Raw genomic sequence first — 20,912 nt, 5'->3', positions numbered from 1 at the left:
TTCAATCATCCGAATAGTAGCATTTAAATAAAAATGGTAAACTAGGCAGATGCGCGTGCGCGAGTTCCTTGTTTGCTATATGTGAGTTTTGTCACTTATACGAGGTTATAGATGAACACCTGGGATTCTATGGTAGAGGTGAAATTAATAATCGTAGAGCAGTGTTGGGCAGTAACTAGCTACTAGTAACTTAGTTACTGTAATAATATTACTTTTTGCAGTAACTAGCAGTGTAACTAATTACTAATAAGATTTCAGTAATATTATACAGTTACCATCCATAAAACAGCTTCGTTACTTTTGATGCCTCAACATTTTGATGACTCGCACATGCACGTCATGTCCCCAGTGCAGCAGACAAGCTTGGGATATGGAAAAGCATGCATTCAGTAGATAGAAATATTGCATTATATTAATTTTGTCAGGAAAAAGGATGATCTGAACACTGCTGTGTAAGTTGTGACTTAACTTTACTCTGGCATTACATCCCACCTACACCCCTCTGATCAGCATGTGGTACATTATATTACTATAATAAAAATCTTTTTGGAAAATTAAACAGTGTCTTACAAACCTATGTGATTTGATCAAATACATAAGGAAATATAATCGTATATGTGTAACGGAGATATTACATTTAGCTTCAAGCTACACATGACACTTAATGAGATTAGTACAACACTTCTACTTGACTGTCACTATCAATTACTACTGAGTGCTTGTAATAACTTCTGACTGAGATTCAATGTGGATTTTGGTCAAATGATGAGGCAGAAATATGTGGTTAGCAACATTTTAGAAGAATTTTATGTGGAAGATACACAGTTACAACTTCTGTGGGTCTTGAAGAAAAAGTAATGTAACTAGTTACTGTTGCCAAAAAGTAACAAGTAAAGTAACAATATTACGTTTTAAAGGAGTAACTAGTAATGAGTAATATATTACATTCTTTGAGCAACTAGCCCAAGACTGTCGTAGTTGTGCCACGTACCCCAACAGTGCGGCACAACTTACGTCACTATCAACGAAGAGCAAGTTTTTCAGCACCATGGACAGCAGTGACTCACGCGCACGTTCCCTCTCAATCACACATGATCACACGCTTAAGGGCAAGCTTTTTCCATTCTGATATAAGTTTACTAGTTAAATGTCTATCATCAGTTATTTTTATGAAGTCCCAGTGCATTTTGGTCCACGCACGGACTGTCTTAAACAAGGCCGATAGGTTACACTTTGTCCTCTCTCCCGCCGTCGCAGTGGGCGGGGTGAAAGAATGCGGTATTTTTATGAATGAAATTACGACAGAGGCTGGTGTCCCTGAGAGTCTCCTGATTGGTCGGCCGGGGCAGAATCGCCCCTCATCATAGTAACTGACGTCAGAGGGGAATCGGTGAAGGTATAGCTCGCAGCCCACCGGAGCTGAGTGTTATACAGAAGCGATCGAAAGAGCGAATACAGCGGAGCTACGAAGGAACCTCACGGTGCAAGAACAAGATATCGTTTTCTCAAGAGCTGGATTTGCTCGCGCCTCAGATTCACTGGCAGTTCGAGCTCAGATTTCAGCGCGCGCTCAAAGAGACCTTCAGTTGGATGGTGGCGTGAAGAATTGTCTGCTTTGCAATCTTCTACAGCTTCCGTAAGTCTGTTTAATGCATCTTTATATACTCTGAGATTATTGTTAAATTCAAGGTGACTAGCTTTGCTGGCAGAAATTCGCTATGAAAATACAGCGAGAATATTTAAGACATTAAGGGATGGTGTTATTGGTGCGCGTATATTTTACATAACCTTGTATGTTGTATCAGTCTGCTTGAGGAGGGCTCAAATCAAAACGGTGATCCCCAGCCAGGCGCACGTTTAACCCTTCAGGATCCAGGAGATACCTATTTTTAGTTTGCTTATAAACCTACTGAAATTATGTGTAATTGTTGCAAATTTGTTTGAATGAATATTAATGATAATGCTACATGAATAAGTACTGTGATGTGAGTTAAACACATTTCAGTTCTGGATTATGATAATAACAGGTGGCAAATACTTGTCAAAATCAGCCTTTCAGTGAAAAATGGCTAAAGAAACAATAATTTTACCTACGCATTACCTATACCACATGACGCTAAAACACTAAAATGATGCAATAAGCAGTTAATAGACAAAATAAAACGTAACTTTCAACAAACCAATATGAATATACCTAATATACAGATAGAAAAACAAGACAAAATACTAACATTTTGTTGTATTATATTAGTATAGAAATTAAGGAGTAATATATTTTACTGTGACAGCAAAGTCGTTTAGAATTTTAGGAAAACAAAGCAGCAGCTGTTTTCAATATTGATAATAGTAAGAAATGCTTCTTGAGTAGCAAATTAGAATGGCTTCTAAAGGATCATGTGACACGGAAGACTGAAGTAATGGCTGCTGAAAATTCAACTTTGCCATCACAGGAATAAATTACAGTTTAAAATATATGAATAGAAAATGATTAATTTAAAATTTTAATATTTCACTATATTACTGTGATGTTGGGTATAAGAGACTTCTTTCAAAAACATAAAAAATCTTACCAACCCCAAACCTATTATCATATTATATTATATTACGTAACAGGTTTTCATTGCAGAATTCTTACATATATTATAATTAAATATTCTTTTTACATTAAAATTGTAATGTAATCTAAATCAAATGTGCAATGTATGCATTTGGAGACTGACTCATAAAGTGTTCCATTAGCTTTTGCCCTTGCCAGCATCTCCAGTAGTACTTGTAGTGTGCAGACTAGGAATGTCAAATTGAATACGATGTTATTAACTGCAGTTCATCTTACTCTGCATGTCATTATGAGGCCAGGCCTTAGAGTGGAGCGCAGGAGCTCTAGTACTCAGCAGAAGAAGTGACAGTCATTGTGTTGTGGATTGCGTGACTAAATCTGTCTCACTCTCCCACAGTAATGGCCCTGAACGACTCTGAAGTGGGCTTAGAAATCATCTTGGCGATGAACCAACTACTGGAACTCACCCCTTCCCACGTCACCCCTAAACCACTGGAGGCCACAGTGATGACTCCATGGGACGTGGCCCTGTGCGTATCAGGAGCCTTGATTTGCTGTGAAAATGCAATCATCGTGGCCACCATCTTCTCCTCGCCGTCTCTGCGGGCTCCTATGTTCCTGCTAATTGGCAGCCTGGCCTGGGCAGACTTCCTGGCAGGGGTGGGACTACTTTTGCACTTCCTGTCCCGCCGGTGTGTGTACTCAGAAGCTCTAGAGCTGGGCAGCGTGGGTCTGTTAGTGAGCGCACTCAGTGCGTCTGTGTTCTCTCTGTTGGGAATCACTCTGGACCGCTTCCTCTCACTACATCGTGCTCTGACCTACGGATCCCGCCGCACACACACGCAAACACTCTGCGCTCTGGCCATCGGCTGGACTCTTGCCGCTCTTCAAGGTGCCCTGCCTGCCATGGGCTGGAATTGCTTGCACGATGGAGAATCCTGCAGCGTTCTTCGCCCTTTGACTCGAGTGCACCTGGCGACCTTGTGCGGTGGCTTCCTGCTGACCTTGGCTCTGATGCTGCAGCTCAACGCTCGTATCTGCCAGGTCGTACTTCGCCACTCACACCAAATCGCTCTCCAGAGACACACACTCCCATCTGCGCGCACACACACGCGCCGTCGAGTTCACACACTAGCCCTCATCCTTGCCACATTCGCCAGCTGCTGGATGCCCTTCGCCTTGTATGGTCTCTTGGCCGACGGATCGTCTCCAGCTTTGTATACTTACGCCACATTGGTTCCAGTCACAGGAAACTCTCTGCTGAACCCTCTGATCTATGCCTACAGAAACACACACATACAGAGAGTGCTGCGACAGGCCTGCTGCTGTTGTCTACCTAACACACCCAACAAAAACACACACACTCCCAGTGATGTCTAACATCATGAGTACACCTGAACACTTTGGAAGATTCTATGGTGCCATACAAGATCCGTTTCATGTTTTATGTCTGTTCCTGTTTGGGAATATCACTGTGCCAGTTGCCAAATCTCCTGTCTCAGTGGTGTTAACATGACCAATGTCAGTGACCTGATCTAATCTGCATCATTTTTTTAAATGCTGAAAAGGGTTAATGTAACCGTCATTTTTTTTTTACTTTATTCTGAGAAGACTGCCACTCTATGAAGAAACCCTCCTGTCTGCTTTAATGTCTCAGATTTGTGCCTCATTTTACGTCCTCTGAAGTTCAGAGTTTACTGATGGAATCAAAATCATTTGCACTTTACAACAATGACTTGACTTTTAAGCTGAAACTTGTTTGAATTTTGTTATTTGCCATTTGTTATTCTGACTGATGTTTTTAGACATCATAAATGTCTTGTTTGCACTTACAGTGTATTAATGTTGCACAAAATGTCCAAATGTATGAATGAATGTTTTATTGTTCAAATGAGATGTTTTATGGAAAATTTTTATAATGAATAAATTGTAACTTTTGTACATTTTCTGTTGTGTTTTTTCAAAAATCTCATACATGTAGAAAAAAAGTTCAGCTATGCACACAACACTCTTCTAAAACATCTGTAACAGCAGCCGGACACAGTATTATATTTAAGATTTTATTTCAGTTGCTGATAGAAAAAAAAATCATAATTATTACCCACATGTATCAAATAAAACAATCTCACTTTTCTTTGATTTCAAAATCTTGCATATTTTCTAAAATTTTGGCATTAAAACAAAAGGCATTATGAAGCAGGCACTTGTGCTAAACAAAGAAAAAACTACTGGTAGTACTGTGAGGCTGACACAAACCTCCGAAAACAGCACAGACACAGCCAGATGCCATTTAAACAGATAACGACTTTTGGTCATGGAGCGTGAATACGTACTGCAATGAAATACAAGGTTATTTCGCCCTACAAGGTGCAAAAACTATCACAGACACAAAACATCTTACTATTTTAAATATTTGCATTATAAAGTGTGTCTAGTCTTGGCTGTAAGGAAGGCTTTAGTTGACTAGTTAATACAGAGTAAGGTTCAATCATGTGAGATTTTAACAGAAACGATACTGATGCATCAAGAGGAAAATATGGAAGTACTCACTCACACACACACACACACAAACACACACACACACACAGTCTCGGTTTACTTTTGGCCACATTATACAGACGCACAGGTGCTCTGAAACAGGAGAAGGCTTATCAACTAAATAATTCACTCTTTCATTTAGATTAGACTCAACACACACACACACACACACACACACACACACACACACACACACACACACACACACACACACACAATGTTTGGCCCTCTTCCCTTTATTTGCTTTTGGCCTCACTGCAGGTAAACGGGTAATATGAGAAGTGTGAGGTCTAAAAGGAATGATCTTAATGTCATCGCACAGGTGATGAAGAGCGGGGCGATAGCTTTAGTCAGACCACTCATCATCATCAAATTCGGATGAATCATCCTCCGAGTCGCTGCACTCCACGGCAATGCGGCGGGACAGGATGGCTGCGACATCATTGCCCATGTGATCTCTTTTCTCCTGCTCTCGCTGTTCCTCCACTTTACGCAGGTTAAATCCTACACACACAGACACAATCACAGCAAGCTCAGAGACATTTTAATAAACATTTCATATTCCCAGTGTGTAGAAATGATCTGATTGCCTTGTTAACTTGTCCTATTAACATCTGTTACAGGTAAGACGAGTGTTCAGTAAGACATTACTCTTCAAACACAACACATATGCTACTGTTCAAAAGTAAGATTTTAAAATACTTTTATCCTGCAAAGATGCATTATATTGATCAAAAGTGACAATAAAGACATTAGAAATGTTACAAATACTGATCTTGTTAACTAAATCATCAAAAGAATCCTGGAAAAAAATATACCATGGAAAATACAATAATCGAGATAAAATGATTATTGTGCCCTATTCCACCCCCTTTTGCAGCACTGTGCTTTCATTCCTCCATAAAAGCCCAATTTCACGTGCAAATCAGTAAAATCATGTAATGTGACTTTTGCCAAATGGGGCGTGCTTGATTTATAGAAGTATATTTATTCATGTTTTTAAAAGCTTGAAAGAGAACTTGCAATGCTCTGCTGCAAGATTCTGTATATTTGCTCAGAGAAGGAACAGAACACGGACATGTAAAGTAATCTTTTAGCTCAAGGTGCATGCCTAAACAGTCAAATACATGCAAAAATGTGTCAAAATGCGGCGCTTAGTGATTATGTAACAAATGAACGTAGAAAGCTTTAAAAAATAAGCGTGTAATGGTAAATTTGATATGTGTGGCTCTTAAAGTGACGGCGAGATATTTTCCTAATTTTCCTACAATACTGACCAAATTATGATTTCTGCCATAATTGAGCAGCCCTAGTATAAGAGACTTTCAAAAACAAACAAAAAAATCTAACAAACCCCAAACAAAGGTTTGAATGGTTGCATATACAGGTATATTAAAGGGTTAGTTCACCCAAAAATAAAATTTAGCCCATAAATTACTCGGCCTCAAGTCATCCTAGGTGTAAATGACTTTCTTCTTTCACATGAATCCAGTCGGAGTTATATTAAAAATTGTCTTTGATCTTTCAAGCTGTTTAATGGCACTCAGTGGATGTTGCATGCATCAGACCAAAAGAAGTTAAATAAAAACCGCCCATCCATTAAAAAAAAAAAAAAAAAGTGTCTCACACAGCTCCGGGGGGGTGAACAAAGGCCTTCTGTAGCGAACTGATGCATTTTTGTAAGACAAATATCCATATTAAAAACGTAATAATCACTTTAATGTAACTTGCACCAATAGTTTTACACAGAAGCAGTTCCAGGAGCATGATGTAAGAAGTCAGCACTGCGCATGTGCCGGTGAGTCTTCACCCCTCCGGAGCTGTGTGAGACACTTTTTTTAATGGATGGGCGATTTTTATTTAACTTTTTTTGGACTGATGCGTGCAACACCCACTGAGTGGCATTAAACAGCTTGAAAGACCAAAGACAATTTTTAATACAACTTGGATTTTTCTGAAAGAAGAAAGTCATATACACCTAGGATGACTTGAGGGTGAATAATTTATGGGCTAATTTTTTTGGGGGGTGAACTAACCCTTTAAGTGCATCACAATAACCTCCAGTGATAAAATTTTGCTAAACTGAACTGAAATAAATACTGCTTATACAGTAAATACTGCTAAATACAGTTTTCTTTCAAATTTGTTTAAAGCCATTGTTTTAGCAAAATAAACAGACAGGCAAGTAGGCAGCCCTTCACTTCTGTCCACGGACACTACAAATGCGATGGGGCAACATTTCTGACTTCCGAATGCCCGTTTGAATGCGTGCAATCATTAAAAATTTTGAATCCCATTTACACCTAAATTTAGCTCTGACTACTTGAGATCAGATCACCTTAACATGTTAATTTCAGGTGTAAACAAGTCAGTAAATTTACAGTCAGCATGTTTGCATTATGTTATAATCAAGCAGCGGCAGGTTTTTACTTAGTCAAATTATAGTCTGTCAAGTATACGTGACGCGAAGTGTAATAAAATACCCAATGTGCTTTGTTTTTGGAGCATGCACGCAAGGACAACTGATGTCTAATAAGCCTTTGAAGTGGCTGGTCTCATCCTCTGGAACAACTTACCAGTTCACATTAGAATGGCTTCCACTTAGGGGTGCACAATAAATATCTGCTGATGGAATTTACCGCTGATTAGAGAACCGGCTTTACTGACGAGATGCGCATTAATCAGCGGCCGATATTTATTGTGCACCCCTACTTCCACTTTATCTGAGTTCGAGTCAAATCTTAAAACCCATCTCTTCTCTTTGGCTTTTAATATGTTGCCAAATGTTGCACTTATATGGTTTTAATTTGTGTACTGATTTTTCCCTCTTTATTGTATTTTACTGTTTACTGTTATTGTGTTTTACTGTGTGCAGCACTTTGGTCGGCCTTGTTCCATGCTTAAATGTGCATGTCTAGAAATAAAACTGAACTTGATGTATGCTAGTCTAAGCCAAGCGACAATCTCATTATCTAGGTCTGTTAGTCCAACTTCACAAAAAAAATTTAAGGCAGACTAAAAGTGCAGTCACATTAGTGAAAAAAGGTTCACTGTTCAAAATAAATAAAGATATATAAAACACTTTTAAACCAAGCAGCTGTCTGGTGGTCTGCACAGCGAATTCACATGAACATGAACTTTTTTACCCTCACGCTAGTGCAGATTCCTATTGGAATGACTGCATTTCACCTATAAAATTCATTTATGATTCTGTTATAATTGTTCAATCTGGCTGAATCAAACTTTTAAAGAGTGTAAATGTATGTAGTTATGTTACCTTGACGGATAGCTGAAAGAAGGTCGCTGCGACCATCGCCCTGGGCTGGAGCAGGCTGGGCTTTGGGTGCAGCGGGAGTAGAGACTCCTCCTGAGGGAGGTGGAGCTGGAGCAGAGGGTGGAGGAGGACCTGGGGGAGGAGGGGGAGGGGGAGGAGGAGGTGGTCCCCCTCCCATGGGTGGCGGTGGAGGAGCTGGACAACAGGCTTCCATGGGTGGTGGAGGTGGGATGGAAACAGCATTGCTGGAGAATGGAGGAGGAGAGGGGGGCGAATCAAAACCTGGAGGTGGCGGAGGTGGGATCATGCCACCAGGAGGTGGAGGTGGTGGCGGTGCCATAGGAGGAGCAACAGTCGGACGGCCTGGAGAAGAAGGCATCACTGGTGGAGCTGGAGGCGGATGACTGGGGCTTAAAAGACTGCCACGCTTCGGAGGAGGACCACCAGATACATCATTATACCTGCAAGAGGATAAACGCTTGTCAGCTCAAAAATCAATCTGCACTTGATACTCAACAAGAGAGAAATGGTAGGCTATTTTAAGACTCTCACGGCATGTCTGGAGGTGGTGGTGGGGGGAGGTCCTCTTGCATTGGAGGTGGGAGAGGAGAGTTGGGGTCATAGATGTAGGAGTTAGTGCTTTGGTCCAAACAGTCATCAGTGTGATTAAATCCATCATCACCAGAGCCAATACTGCCATTCAACACTTCTGAAGAGTTGCTGTTAGAGACACATAAAGAGAAATATTAAATATTGCTATCAATCATTTCATCCAACAGTCATGCTGCGTCATGCTATTGCATTGACAGATTTTACAATCCAATTCTAATCAGAAGCTTTTGAGTCAACTTAGGCTCGATTTGGACATAATGTATATCAGGTAGAGAACATGATACTTCAGGAATAAAATCTCTCTCAACTAAAGCTGTAAACTAATCAGGGAATCTTGTCAGTTGGTACATTACTACTATTAAAGGTTAGAATAAACAAAATAGTCCATATACAGTATATTAATTTTTGTATATAATAATCAAAATTCAATTATTGAGTTGAATACAAACATTTAAAATCGCGCATGAGGCTTTTTTTCCATATTTGAATAAATAATGTTTCTACTCTAACTTGTTGAAATATAAAAATCTAAATGGTGGTAAAAATTATTTATTTGATCTTTAATAATGAAGACAACACTTACATCTTAAGTAAAAATAATAAATAATAATAATAATTTGGTATAGTGCATGTATAGCAAAAGCTCCTCCCTAGAGTTATTTTTTTTCAAGCTATCTAACAAACTATGGACACTTAATGGTTTTGCTGAGGTAAATGCTGCATTATGTGACATGCTGTTCTTTCCATGGTTGAAACTGAGTGATTGCATGAACAATGATATATTTCAATAAGTTGTACTGTTTCTTTCCACATAACTAGTAAAGAGGAAGAACTGCAGCAGCTATACAGTGATCTGTCACACCACAAGAAAGAGCATCAAAATGACACTGATAAATTGAATCTGGTATAAAATTGACAGAATTTGAAAGATTGGAATTTGTTACCAACTGACACTCACAAAAAACAGTGCAAAAGGTTGTGGGTTCAATTCCCAGGGAACACACATACTGATAAAAAAAATGTATAACCTGAATACACTGTAAGTCACTTTGGATAAAAGCGTCTGCTAAATGCATAAATGTAAATGTAATGTAAATATTGCAGTTATTGGATGGAAGATGTGCTTCAAATAATGTTTACTTCATGCATAAACTTAAAAGAACATAGACTAAAAGACAGATTCTTGGGATTTAAGAATCAATAAACAGGGCTAAGGAGCCATTGGCTCCTATAAGAAAAAAAACCTAGGCGCCAAATTGTTATTATTATCTTGACTTTATCAGCATTTTATTCCATCTTGTAGATGACCTGGGAACTAAGGTTTACTTAAAGTGGGAACTAAATGTCTTTTCCAACTTGAAATATACAGTCACAAAGAATTGTTTGTTACACAGAATCTGTACCAATATCATGGACCATAAGCATCACTTGGCCACTGAGTGTAATTTGGGCTCCTCCTCAATGCATCCTATAAATGTTGTTTTATGTCTTTCACACATTCAGTCTATTTTTCTTCATTACTAAAATGCAATTTTGTAGGAGAAATTAAATCATGTAGACAACAGGTTAAGTAAAAATAAATTATATGCAATAGTGCATACATATAGCAAAATGCTCCCTTTTATAGTTATTTTTCTAGCTGACTAATGAGCTTATGGACATCGAATGGTTATTCTGAGGTAAATGTATTATTACGTTGCAATGTTTACAAGCTTTACACGTTTTCCGCAGTTTAAAACACTGAATGAGCTTTTACATGAGACATTTCAGTAAGATGTACTGCAGGCTCTCTTATAAAATAGCCCTTTTGATGTTAATTCATCTTCATTATGTACTATAGTAATAAAGAGAAAGATATAATGGATTCACTTGCCGCTTGAATTGAGGCACTAAAGTGATCATCTCTGCCGCATTAAACAGCGCCAAAACAGTATTTATTGTTAAAATTTCGTTATGAATTTGGCATTATTTTAAAGCTGATACTTTGTTTATTAAATAGTAACAAAGCACAAAGCCTTCTGCAATTACTGGACGGCAAGTGCGCTTCATAAAATAAGAGGTTCACACATTAACAGAACACAGCATATAAATTAAGATCTTGATAAGAAGAAGCCATATTAGTAATGATTATAAACGAGAACTGTTAATGATATCGCCAGTATCCACACAGCTGACAGCTTTACCTGTTGTAGTTTGTTCAAGTTGTGCATGAAATACACTGCTTTTGAGCACTTTAACTTGTACGTCTCTGTCATTTCGATCTCTCTCATGCTGCACAACTGGGCTGCGTTTATCAGGTGTGCGTCACCGCTGCTGCGCGGCAGGGATGAGGACGGTTTAAAACTCTTTTTTCCACTAAAACTTTGATATGCTCTGTCTCAGTTTATCACGTCAAAAAAAAAAAAAAAAGATGTGCTCGCAAAACAATCAGGAAAAAGCATTACATGCACATTTTTAAGTCATATCATAAATATATTTAGTCGCCAGTGGTGACCTCAGCAAAAACTTCACTCCCAAATTAATATTTCTAGTCGCAGCCTGCAGCCCTGCAATACTGATTCATCGTAATGAAGTTAAAATATAGTCAGCCTAGGCCCTAGTTTTCATTACCCCATGCTATCGTTTTTGGGGACCACAAACTCCTCCCCCATTTTCCGGCGCTCCCATTCATCTTTACGGGTTTTGATCTTTCGAGGGTTCAAGTTCCTTCGGTTAGGGTTGTCATCTTTCTTCTTCTGCTCTCAATAAACACAGAAACAAACACAGTTACAGAAGCTCATGCATTCTGGTTCGTATTTTGTTATCATATTTCGTTTGATACATATCATGTTGCTGTACATGTGTGCCCATGCTTCATACTCTCATGTCCCACCTTATGTTTGCGTTTCTCTTTCATAATGTCTTTGGTATCTTGAAGCATTTTCTCTTTCCAGAGGTCAAAGAAATAAGACGGATCAGTGTAGAACTTCAGAGCCTCCTTTCCATCCTCCCTGGAAAACAGAAAACACTTTAACCACCTTACACTGAAACAAAATAACCATATTCTGAAGCTATACAATTAATATATTGTGATGAATATAAGGAGTTTCACATGCCTTTATATGGTCAGTACATGGAGGTCAGATATGATGGTGTGTTTACCTGTAACAGCTCAGATTGTTGAGGGGGGGTGGCTGGCTGCAGGTCAGATAGGTCTCATGGATAGGCTGCGGTAGTGACACCCTAATGAAGAGCTGCTGATCCTGGATGAAATTGGAGTGGAAGGCTTTGCGGCTGGTAATGGCCTGAAGAGAAACTGGAATGAGAAAGCAAAAATAGGAGGAAGTAAAAAGAAAGGAACAAAGACAGATAATGACATTTGTAATTCATTCATTTTGCATCATTGCTCCAAAAACCACAAATTAAGGCTTTGTTCACACTGCACACAGATTGGATATTTATGGCTACTGCCATTTTGCAAATGGTTATATCAAATCTGTGTTGCCATAGTAATGACTATGAAGCCAAGAGATAAAGGGGAGTAGATGGGGAAAACCACTAATTTTGCCTCTGCTCTTGACATGTTGCTTATTGAACTCATCAAGTGCGTCAGAAACATTAATGTACTATTTATACAGCTTATTAATGCAGTGAATGCCACATGAGCAAACAGGAGTGAATTTAGATACAGCTATAGACACACTACTGTGCTTTGTGCATGACCTCACAGTGACAGGTACGAGAAAGCACTTGAAATACGATCTGACAGCTGACAACAAAAAGCATTTCAAAAACAGATTTTTCATGAAGAAAAGGTGCAATACACTTCTAGAAAAAAAAACTTAAAAGTTATTTGTTAAAAACAAGTAACATTACAGCCATCCTCAGGGCTGTCATTAGATCAGTCATGACATAAAAACAGTTTTAAATCAGATTCGAACCACAAATAGATGTTGTTTGGAGATATATATATATATATATATATATATATATATATATATATATATATATATATATATATATAGATATAGATAGATATAGATATAGTCATGTGTTTGTTTTTTTTAGAGTAAAGTAAATTAAAAACAGAGTTGGAGATGCATAAAAGTAAATGAGAAGAAAATTTAATTATAAAAAATAAATATAAAATAATAATAATAATAATAATAATAATAATAATACAAATGAGCTAAGACAAATACAAAATAAAACAACATGCAATAATACTGTTCAAAACTGAATCAAAACTCAGCATTAACAATTCTGTTTTCTGTACAAAACAGTGTGGTCCAAATAAAATTTTATTAAACCAAAGGAAAATATGACTAATATGCCACATCATTATAAGGAAAAATCTTAGTATAACCCGATGTCTCTCACCTTCCTCTTCTTTAGGGTCCAGCTGGGTGACTTTGACCTGCAGCTTGTCCACTCTCTCTCCCAGCGTGTTGACACGTTCGGCAAACGAGCTGGCCTGGACAAACAGTTCACCGAACACATCCTCTGCATACTTACCTATGATTAAATGACAGCTTAAAAGCAGCAACACACAACCGATTTACTTCAGTTTACACCCCATTACACAAACACTTACTAAGTGATCCAAGCTGGCGAATGATGTTGGCAAGTGTGATGTTGGTCACACACTCCAGTTCACTCTTGATCGTATTTGGCAGTGATTGGCGACAGAGGTGCCTGGGTTCGATGTTTCGCGTCACCAAAGGCATGATGGGAGCTTATCGGTCACCTTCCTCTTTGAGACCAAAAAAAAAGAAGAAGAAGAATTCAATGCATTAAAAATCCTGTCATTAGCTGGGGAGGCAGAATCTACTATATGGTCTGGTGCTTTTCCCCCCATTCACATTACACATATTCAGCACAACCACACTCACAGCCTTATGTGCGTCCAAAGCAGAACCAAAACTGCAGCTGTTTCTTCTGCCAAGATGCAACTTATATCCTAATTTCTGCGGTTAATACCAGCAGCAAGCAACTACTCATTAACACTTCTTGTCTACGGGCTATTTATATTTTATGTAAATTTTATTTTAAAAGGGGTTTTATCTGTGGTTATTAAAAGGTCAAAACTGACCCATTTATAAACAACTAATATCCTTTCATGACTATATAACCTTATATATATATATGTATATATGTTAAATGTATATTTATATTTATATAATACATTTTACATATAACCATATATATATATATATATATATATATATATATATATATATATATATATATATATATATATATATATGTTAAATGTACAGATAGGAATAATTTTACACATCTGAATCTAATGTTAAGTGTAAAATAAATCCTGTTAAATTCAGAAAAAAAAATGTCTGTGCAAAAATGAAAAAAGTTCACCCGTCAGACTTCCTATAAGTGGAAGGGAGTGGAGACTCTAGTTAACAACAAACCAACCAACCTTTGTTTGTGACAAGATAAGATCAAATCAAAGTTGTTCGCAGTAAACCGATTTCCAGTTCAAAGTTAAAGCTATCAAATTGACATAGGGTTATTCGTCACGACTGTTTAAAATACTTAAAAAATAGTAGCTGAGGCCTAAACTCTCCGAGGCGTCAGTGCAGAGCAGGAAGTGTTCGCGTTAGCTGACTGACTTACTGTCAACTCGCTCACCCAAATGCGACTCTTCAATTACTTTACGCACATATAAAGTACTTCTTAGTCTTACCTGAATATATATATGGATTTGGCCTTGGATGCCGACTTCTTTTGGCTTTTCAACTACCTCAGCAGTACCATTCCCTGAGTTTAATTCCGTCCATAATTTTCTAAGCCGACAAAATGTCTACAAGTACTGTAACGAGAGCTGTACGGCAGCTACAGCTCAGTCCCGCGTTTGGTAACTTTTGATTGGACGGTGCGTGTTAATCCAACGTTACTATTGGCTGATGCGTCCGTCAATCACAGAAAAGGGGCGGATATGGAAACTGGAATCTTGAGAGCGCAACTCCACCCTAGCGGCTTGAAAACATCTGTTCGCAGTTTCTACACGGAGGGGAGGGCTAATCAACATTCCTGAACATCGGGCCAGTCCGAACAAATCCGAAACATGGCGACATTCAGAGGAGAAAAAAAAGCCACAAGTGATAAGAGATCAAGGAATTCCCGTTATCTGTCTTTAACATTTTTTGTGAATCAAATGCAGCCCAGGATTTCATTACTCACCGAAAAACAAATAGGACACAATTCTAATAAACATTTTATTCTGTACAGTTTATTTCATATAAAACAGTGCACTTGTAAAATATTGCACGTAGCCCTGTTGTATAACAATTTCGTCAATTAACGTGTTGAAGGATTATCACAGCATATATTTAATTGTGCGCACAAATGTATAGTTGAATCATTGCAATACCGTTCACAACCACTAGAAGGCATGTCTAAGCCTGTGCAGAGAAACAAAATAATACTAAAATGCAACTTTACCTCTCAAAATGTGATGTATTTGTATGTATTCAACACGTCAGCCTCATTAAATGATTCTGTTTTAGTTTAAAGTACTCTTAGACACATCTGTCATCTTTTCCATGGAATTAGAGTTTTGCTTCTGCATCTAAGTGTCTTTTGCAGTGATTCTGCAGTTGTCTATCTGGGCTGCTCGCTTGTCCTTATCCAGCTGAGTGTGTATGAGCTGTGTGAGTCGGCCAGTTTGTGTCTCAGCACTATGTGTCCCGGGCCATGTGCCGAATGCACAAGTCGGAGTCCTGAGATGCGGAGGGCTCTCAGTACACTGTACCAGAATCGCACCACCTCCTCTTCGGCACCACCCACCTCAAACCCCGCCCACTGCATATGAATGGTCAGAATGAGCTGATTGATCCTTCTGAGAGTTCCATCCTTAATCCAGCTTTCTAATATGCGCCATTCAGCGCTCTCCAAATCCATACGCAGAACATCCACCTACATAAACAGACACTAAATTAATGTGACATTATGGGAGCAACCAAAAAAACTAAGAACAACTATTGTATGAATATGAAATCTATTTTTTTTAATGACCAGTGATTAAATATAATACACATATTCCCTGAAGTGCACCTCATTTTATGAGTCACTGTTGTGATGACGCCCTAGTGTGAACAAAGACTTAAGTAAATAAAGGTGGTGATTCACTACTGAATCATAGAATTAGTGTATTTGGGTGTAAGTACCATGGTGTGGCCCAGGGAGTCCATAATGTCAAGCAGCCTGTGTTGTACATTACCCACGAGGCCTGCATGACGGCGTGGATTTCTCCAGTCTAACCAAGCCCGATGATTCTTAATAGATGCAGGCTCTCGACTCCCTCGACCGCTGGGGTCAAACCGATGAACCTCACACCCCGCATACAACACTGTGTCTAAAAATGCAGCATCCTTCCCATCCAGTTGAAAGAAACAGACAAAAGATTTCGCTCATTTGGAACTGCCTGAAAATCAAAATGAACAGTTCAACCAATTACTGTTTCTCTGCATCAGTCATGACATGTCAAGGAAAAAAGCTACAGAATCTGGGACAACCTTCAGCTTTTTTTTTTTTTTTTCTAGAGATTATATTTAACAAATCCCACCCTTCCAGCCTCACATAGAAACAAGGATCCCTAAATGACCGACATTCTTTGAAATAAACAAGTCAGTTCTTAAATATGCTGGCTGTTTTAAAGAATACCTAAAGTTAAAACAGAAGAAATTGTTAGATCAAGTACTAACTTAAACATACCTCAAGAATTAGTGTTTGTAACACTAACAAGAATACAAAAATATTGCCTTTGTTAGATTAGATAGTCTATTTTTTATAATTGTAAGTAATCTTCAATGCATATGTTTAATTTGACCTTATGATTTTTAATTTTAGAGTACATTTTTTTATTATTTGGCTAAAATTATAAACTTCTTTTAGTGACATATGTCAGACTTCTAAAATAATTTACTCTGCTTAAATTCCGGCACCCCACCTATTTTCCCATTCATTTTTCGAACAGGGATTTCAAAAAAAAAAAACTTTTGGAGTTAAAAGAGATGAATCCAATAAAAAAAAAAGTGATAAATATAAAACTATTTATTTAAAGATTTTGTATATAGAAACACGGTATTTCACTCTAATTGCAAATATGTGGGTAATAAATAATTTTTTTGGCAAGGGTTGTTTCCATTCACACAAGTTATCATTAAAAATAATTTCACTTATGGAGAAAATAAATGGGATTTTAACTTCAGGAACCAGACTGTAGCACTCTACAGACTGCAAGCTTGTATTCAGATTGATTGATTAATAATTTTCATCAATAACATTTTTTCACAGATGAAAATGAGATGATAGTGACTTTTTGAATGACAAAAACAATGGCAAAAATGTATTGTCATTTTCGTCAACGAATAAAAACGAGACAGACATGTTAGGGGAAAATTGGGAAGAGATCCAGTCAGAACGAATCTCCTGTGTGGAAGGGAAGGAAGATGCACACATTTGAACTGGCTCTGATCATATGTTTGCAAACACTTCCTGCACGATCTCATAAAATGTTAAAATCAAGAATCACGCACACAGAAAAGTGCCTCTCAAACAGCGCACGACAACTGAAATCAGTTCTTTTGCAGAAATACACACAAAATGTTTTGACCAGTATTCATGTAAACACAGCCGGTTACGTCTTAAGTGAATGTAAACTGTTGTGAGAATATCGAATGTTTGTACTAGTATAGCTATTGAATCCTTGGTGCACAGTCCGTTTTAAAGGGACAGCAGCCTAATTTAGTTGCTGTTGTCTGTGCCCTTATAGTTAATGATTTAACAAAAGAAAGGGAGAAAATCACTCACTGCTCTTCAATGAATCACTTTAGTAGCCCTAATAAGGATTAATCTAAATTTAATTTATATAAATAAATGTCTGCTTGAAAGAATGAAGGATGTTGTATGCATTATGTTATAAATAATGCATATTATATAACCATTGCTATTTAATTGAAAAGAGGACCATGTTCTTATTTCTTTATGAGAAGTGATTTTCTTAAAAGTATGTGTCAGAGCAGTTAAATATGTCTATATTGCATGTGCAAACCTAAATATCATTTATTTTACCAGCTAATAGATGTTTTCTTCCTGGAAATATATGAGTTTGGAAATTTTTGAGCAATTCCTAATAAATGCATTACACTGTAACTAAATCCATTAGATTTTAGTCTACGAAATCTACTGTAGATTTAGTCAATTAAAGTCTTATGAAATTTAGTCGACGGAAAGTAGACTAAGACTAAAACAATTCAGTTGACTGAAATATGACTAAAACTAAATGGCATTTTAGTCCAAGGGTCCATTAGTGCATTTAGTCCAAAGAACCAAGACCCCATCCTACATTTGTTTCTTTTTCCTTTATCCATGTCAATATGTCACAATATGGAAGAAAAGGTCTATCGCAACTTCTATACTTAAGTTTTTTAGGGGAAGCTTCAAGTAAATAAGCATTTTTGTGTCTTTTTGCTGTAATGTAATATATTTATATACCTGAATGAGTAGGCCACACAGCCCCATTTGCCCTTCCAGTGATTGATGCACAAAACATCTAAGTGACCAGGAGAGTGTGTTGATTGATTTCCATCTGAATCCTGCACCACAGAGCAGTTCACCTGCAAAGAGTGATAGGAAAAAATCCTCCTTTAAACGTCCAGATGTCTTGCTTTGAAAGTGACAGTCCATTTTTATATGCAGTCACATAGTGTTATGTAAGACAGCTGTAAGTGTGATCGAGCAGGGAAAAAGAAAAGAACATTATGGTATGTTTGATTACCTCTGTTGTGGTGATGAACTGGGTGAGGCGCTGCAACTCTGCAAAAAACGAGGGATGTTCTGATGCCCATGGCTGCAGTATCAGCTCTCTAGCCGCGGCCTGTAAACACATAAACACGAAGCTCTCTCTAATCTTGGTCGAATTTTAGATGCACATAAAACAACTGTAAAAACAAGGATTGCAGTGGAGGAGGGTCAGGCATTCGATAGCCACGGAAAAAAAAAACTATGTGAGCGTGTGCAGAGCTTCAGGCAAGAGAAGTTGCAGCTTGTTTGGGGTCACAGAATGTGCCCTTTTGAAACCAGAGGTTACATGAGTGAGAACAAAAGAAACAGAGAGAACTTTTTAAACCTGGGCTGTTGGAAATGGAGCCTCTCCCAAAACATACAACAACCCTGTTTAGTAACCATGGAGACACTAGACTAGAGGAAGAGGGGATATGACTCACTGAGGAACTCACTGTTGTGGGGGAGGTGGGGGCGGACAGCGAGACAAACAGAGAAAGGGAGAGTGAGAGACTTTATTTTTCTGAATTTTTCCATCTTAAAGTGTCCAGAAGGGATCCCCGTGTATTTTGCCAAGTCAAACATATGTTTTCCAGACCCTCCAGATAAAAAGCTGCAACCGGGTAGTTTATTCTAATTAAAATTCAATCAATTTACTAGGACAGTTTATTTTCTTTTGAGCTGCACATCCGGAGGACCCTCCACCTAAAACCGAAAGACAGCTAGTTACCTGCATCACTAGTGAATATGAGATTACCTGGCGTCCTTCAAGCTCGTTTTCGTCCTGGTATCCCGTCAGTCTTGAGTCCTCCTCGTCAGTCCAGAGACCCAACACGCCTGTTTCCAAATCCCGCTCATGTTTTCTGACCTCAGACGACGCAGAGCTGACACTCTTCTCTATGCTTATAACGAGAAAAGCAGGCTCGTCACCGCTCGCGTCGCTAGATGCGCGCGGCACCGTTAAACTTACCAGTAGTTGGACAAGCAGTAGCACCGGCAGACCTATAATAAATATACGGTGGGAAATGCTTCTCAGTCCGCTAAAGTTACAAGCGGCCATACTTCCCTTCTCTTGAGTTTGGAGTGACCCGTGGGAGCGCAGACACCAGAAATGAAGAGTCGGCGCCACCGTGACTCTCTGGCTTGAGGGCACTGGGATCTAAAGCGCACGGCTGGACAGACTATCAACAAATACCAGTATGTGTGAGTCAGTGTTTGCCTGCACCTCCCACGAGAAAAATAGCTTAATAGACATACTAAATAATACTAATACTAAATAAAACCTAAAAAAAAAAAGGCAGACCGGTTTGAGTGAGGTTTAGGGGACAGAAATTAGAGGAAGGTCCCCATACACGTGCGCACACAGCCATTCAAACTCAAACAGATACGCAAACACACACCACCCACGCGCGCGAACATATTTCACTACTATGTAGTATGCAAAAACAGCGCGTCAAATGAGTAGGATGTCCAAATAGCCACTATTCATAATGCAGTAGATGAGTAGACTTCTGCATCTGCTGGGATTCTGTTGTGTGCAGCCAGTGGTCACTTCCCACTATCTATTATGCAGTGGTCGGGAATTCAGTTCAGAAATTTGGATGCTGTTTCATTAATACAACATTTCAAACCGATAAATCTCATGCAATTAGGAGAATTGATCTGAGTTATTGTCTAAAACAATCAGGTATAGTACTACTGGTGCTTTGTGACATCCACTTTTCAAATAAAAGGTCCATTTGCGGTAGAGCCAGTGTCTCTATAGAACCGAAACACAAACTAATCTTTAAAACCGACCTGTAAGTCAGAAGTGTCTTGTACGTCGCTTTCCCATCAAACACTTTCCCTTGCTGCTTTTGCGTTTTTCTTATGTGATTTGTTAATGAACAATTACAGTTTTTGCTAAAAGCTAAAGCAAGGGAAGACTGGATGAGCATCGGATGATTATTAAGGATCTATTAACATCGTTCACACATGGCAGTCTCAGTGGTGAATGAAAAGTCCTTAACCACAAATCAAATTGTAAGCTTATGTCTTAAAGCAAGAGATTTTTTTTTAAAGTTTTTTTTTTTGAAATTTCTTAAATCTTTTTTGTGCCCTCTAAAACTGCAACTTATTAGGCCACAAACAAAGGGAGAAATATTG

General features: G+C 38.3%; 3 protein-coding genes across 4 annotated transcripts; 1 reads left to right on the top strand and 2 right to left on the bottom strand.

Annotated features, from left to right (window-relative positions):
• The first annotated feature begins 1,367 nt into the window (after positions 1-1,367).
• On the top strand, positions 1,368-4,500 carry gpr186 (G protein-coupled receptor 186). Its single transcript, XM_042745953.1, has 2 exons — positions 1,368-1,636; positions 2,955-4,500. The coding sequence occupies exon 2, from the start codon at positions 2,957-2,959 to the stop codon at positions 3,935-3,937; it is 981 nt and encodes a 326-aa protein (XP_042601887.1). The 5' UTR covers positions 1,368-1,636; positions 2,955-2,956; the 3' UTR covers positions 3,938-4,500.
• A 103-nt stretch (positions 4,501-4,603) lies between these two features.
• Positions 4,604-14,838, bottom strand: wasf2 (WASP family member 2). Of its 2 annotated transcripts, none has more exons than XM_042745949.1 (9): positions 14,668-14,838; positions 13,555-13,713; positions 13,341-13,475; positions 12,123-12,276; positions 11,854-11,971; positions 11,592-11,716; positions 8,922-9,089; positions 8,373-8,830; positions 4,604-5,599 (listed from the first exon to the last, which is right to left on the bottom strand). In XM_042745949.1, exons 2-9 carry the CDS (start codon positions 13,685-13,687, stop codon positions 5,442-5,444), a joined length of 1,449 nt encoding a protein of 482 aa, XP_042601883.1. In that variant the 5' UTR covers positions 13,688-13,713; positions 14,668-14,838; the 3' UTR covers positions 4,604-5,441. The 2 variants fall into 2 exon arrangements, with proteins under 2 accessions (XP_042601883.1, XP_042601884.1); XM_042745950.1 differs by lacking the exon at positions 14,668-14,838 and adding an exon at positions 14,401-14,561.
• A 142-nt stretch (positions 14,839-14,980) lies between these two features.
• On the bottom strand, positions 14,981-20,763 carry LOC109111763 (methyltransferase-like protein 24). Its single transcript, XM_042745952.1, has 5 exons — positions 19,525-20,763; positions 18,763-18,861; positions 18,480-18,601; positions 16,151-16,367; positions 14,981-15,899 (listed from the first exon to the last, which is right to left on the bottom strand). Exons 1-5 carry the CDS (start codon positions 19,825-19,827, stop codon positions 15,585-15,587), a joined length of 1,056 nt encoding a protein of 351 aa, XP_042601886.1. The 5' UTR covers positions 19,828-20,763; the 3' UTR covers positions 14,981-15,584.
• Between the last annotated feature and the right edge of the window lie 149 nt (positions 20,764-20,912).

The sequence above is a fragment of the Cyprinus carpio genome, chromosome B19 (assembly GCF_018340385.1).
Source record: "Cyprinus carpio isolate SPL01 chromosome B19, ASM1834038v1, whole genome shotgun sequence".
Taxonomy (NCBI): domain Eukaryota; kingdom Metazoa; phylum Chordata; class Actinopteri; order Cypriniformes; family Cyprinidae; genus Cyprinus; species Cyprinus carpio.
This window is presented reverse-complemented; position numbering and strand designations above follow the sequence as displayed.